The 3,426-nt window shown below is 41.7% G+C and overlaps 1 protein-coding gene across 3 annotated transcripts in view; it reads right to left on the reverse strand.

Moving 5' to 3' along the window:
• Positions 1 to 3,426, reverse strand: part of LOC111866520 (protein RFT1 homolog) — a 53,345-nt gene that overhangs the window by 11,129 nt on the left and 38,790 nt on the right. For all 3 annotated transcript variants that reach the window (XR_002843163.2, XM_023855550.1, XM_023855549.1), the window contains exon 10: positions 1,145 to 1,304. Coding sequence is in view for 2 of the 3 variants with exons in the window: in XM_023855550.1 (XP_023711318.1) it covers positions 1,149 to 1,304 (156 nt within the window). In the remaining variant the exon portion in view is untranslated. The remainder of the gene's footprint in view (positions 1 to 1,144; positions 1,305 to 3,426) is intronic.

The raw sequence follows: 3,426 nt of genomic DNA on the forward strand, positions 1-3,426 counted from the left end.
TTAATAAGTATTTAGACGCTACCTGTAAACTAAGGGAGGAGTGGTCAAGAAGGGGTATGACTACATGCCAGGGAGTAGTCCCCACAATTGAAAGAACAGAAAATAGATGGTGGCAGCTTGTATGACAGAAGGAAACTCCGATATAGGAGAATCCTAGCTAAGGGTAAGCTAGGATGGTTGCGTTAACGCCTTACAGCATAACCAGTGGAGGCAAGGAGGGGTACCTGCACACCCCCGACGGCACGACGTTACCAGTAGTACCAGTTTACGACCTAACCAGTGGAGGCGAGGAGGGATAACTCCACGCCCCCCCTACTTGCAGTGTTACGGTGGTAGCAGAGGAGGCTGACTCCACGCCCCCCTGCGCCGCTAGGGCATAACAGTGGCGGCAGCGGGAGGGCTACCTCCATGCCCCCCCTGCACCACGGCATTACATTCCCACTATTGTTCGAGCCAGACTTTTCAGACACTGTGAACAGGAATAAGAAATATGACATGTAAGCTAAGGACACAAATTACATCCCCAGAAAGTAAGAGAGTATATTTGGTGGCTTTAAAGTAGGGGAAGAATGGAGTTGGGGCTTATGAACAAAAGTAAGTTTTGCGCACAGGATAAGTAGAGCTAGATACAGAAACTGAGAAGGAAGACACACACATATTTAAAAAAAAAAGGGATAAAAACAGAAAGGCAGCAGGACTTTACAGTTACTTAATGGGATTTCAGAAGTAGGTATTTAAGAAAGAATGAATGAGTAAAATGATAACATTTGTAATGAATAAGTTTTATGAAACAGAAAAATTTCCAGCAGTGTGAAAGATGAGTTTATAAAATGATTTACATGGGCAAAGGGGAAATGAAAGATCCAGCTAACTACAGAGATGTTTCACTAATCTCACCCTTGTCGAACATTTATACATCGGTACTAGCAGGGACAACGAATGAGTGGATTGAGATGGGATGTATTATTTCTGAATTTCATACCACATTTTATAGCAGGAGGACTGCAGTGGTCTGACTGGGTCATAAGTCTCAATACTTTCATACACTTATAGCTTCTAATTCCATGTTCTTTTAATATAACAGTACCTAGATAATGTTCACTTACCCTAGGACTAGAGGATGAATAAACTAAGAAATATTTACCTTTCTACTCTTCCTTCAAGGCTTGTGATTTGGATTCCCATTTCTGTATTGCCAAGCTAACCAGCTCACGTTCTTCATATGCCCAAGAAATCACAACAAGTAACAGACAAATGACCCCAACTCCCAGATGTAATAACTTGAACCATTCAAAGAAAATTGCCTGCAAATTAAACCATCAGTATCTGTGCAGTGGTTTGAAAAAGGAAACAAATTCATTTCAACTTATGTCTGGTTTCATTCAATTAGGAATCTTACCACTTTCATGAGGTTAATGACAGTAATGATATGTAGGATTTGAGGTTTCCACAGTGGTGACTATGAAGAATGCTGTCTTCTGGGATTTGGTGTTGTGTAAATCTTATGTGAACCAACGTTTCAGAGGAATGTATTGCCTCAATCTTCAGGGTAGAAAAATCCACCAGCGAGGAACCAGCATTGGCAGGTGGCTAGCAGACTGAGTCACCAGTCAAAAACACTCAGCTATATAAGAACAGAAGGGGGGAGCGTGGTTCACACGGGAAATGAACAAAGGAGAAGGGTAGAGTCTCTAGAGATCAGGTAGGAAGGCCATGCGATCAGGGAGAAAAGTACTAAGTTGATGCTGTGTTCAGCTACAGATGACTTGTCTGGATGTCCTTGATGGATGTTCCTTCCACTTGGTGTCCATAGAATGGCCTGTCTGCCTAATGTAGACCTTGCTGCACTCACAGGGGATTCTGCATATACCTGGTGTCCTCAGTCCTAAAATATCTTTGACTGGCCACAGGAAACTGAGTGCTGTCCTGACACATTAAGTCAGTGGGCCTGCCTCCTCCACCCAGTCAAAGGACTAAGGACACTGGGTTTATACAGAATCCCCTGTGAGTGAAGCAAGGTCACCATACTGAAGGAGCATCAGCGGCGCATCCATCTACAACATCCAGACAACTCAGCCGTGGCTGAACACAGTGTCAACAACTTGGGACACTGCATTCAATTTTGCAGGATCTCCATCTCACAACTAAAACCCAGTACATGGAGCACATCGTTAAGTAGGTCACTGAGATTGAGCTCCAACCCAACAATATGAACACAGAGCTTGTTTTCTGTCTCGGCATGTCATGGAAGCCTCTCATCTGCTCCGTCAAGAAACCTCCTGAAAATGACACCAGATGTACAAGGCTATGTGGGTCAATGCTCGCTCGGTAGCCTTGGCTTTTCCCCATCCCAACAAATTTCTTCTACCTGCTCTGGACCGCTCTCTGCTCCCTGCTGCCCTGGCCTCCCTACCTGACCTCTTACAGACCCTACCTCTCTCCTCTATTGATTTGCCTTGTGCCCCCCCCCATTCTTATATAGCTAGGTGTTTTAAACTAGTGGCTCATTCTGATAGCCACTTGTTCACACTCACAGATTATTCTACCCTGAAGATTGAGGTGATGTATTTTTCCAAATCGTTGGTTCACACAAAATCTACATAGCGCCACATTCCAGAAGACGGAATTCTTCAAAGTAGTGATAAATTATTATTAACAATGCACAGGTGAAACTGTTGACAAAATTAGTTAATGCAATTAAGTCTACAGAAAACAAATTATGGTATAATTTTGAGAATATAAGAGATCCTGTTTGGACCTTAATATCTAATTCAATCACAGCTAATGACTACTATAATTTAAAAATAAAATTGGATGTTGTTTTTAATCACCTGTTTAGATGATTTCAAAATAATCAATTAGTGTTAAATCTGGATAAAACAAAAATGATAAAATTCACCCTAACAGCAGCAAACGAGCTACCCTCTATATACACTGTTTTTTAACAAAAAGCTAAAAGAAGTACAAACGATAAAATTTCTCGGTTTGCAGCTGGACAATCATCTGACTTGAAAGGGACATATCGGTTTTGCTTCACAAGTTGAGCACAGTTTTTCTAATGCGAAAATTATCCTATATATTAAATATGAATAGTCTTAAAACTGTATATTATGCATATTAACATTCATTGGTGAAATATGGAATAATATACTGGGGAAATACATCAGTCATAAAGTCTTTGTTATACAAAAGAAAATAATAAGAACAATGATGGGAGTGGGCCCAACTCATACATGTAGAGATCTATTTAAAAAGCTTGACATATTAGCAATCCCATGTGTACGAAGGAGGACCCAAAAATAACCGGAACCGACCTGTTGCGCGCGCATGCTTTGTAGTTACGAGTTGTGCTGCTAGTTGGTGTTAGCTGGGGGTCTCCCGCGACTGTTAGTGAGCTGGCGTCAGTCTGAGTTAAGTGGTTTGTCT

Source organism: Cryptotermes secundus, unplaced genomic scaffold, assembly GCF_002891405.2.
Source record: "Cryptotermes secundus unplaced genomic scaffold, Csec_1.0 scaffold401, whole genome shotgun sequence".
Classification (NCBI taxonomy): domain Eukaryota; kingdom Metazoa; phylum Arthropoda; class Insecta; order Blattodea; family Kalotermitidae; genus Cryptotermes; species Cryptotermes secundus.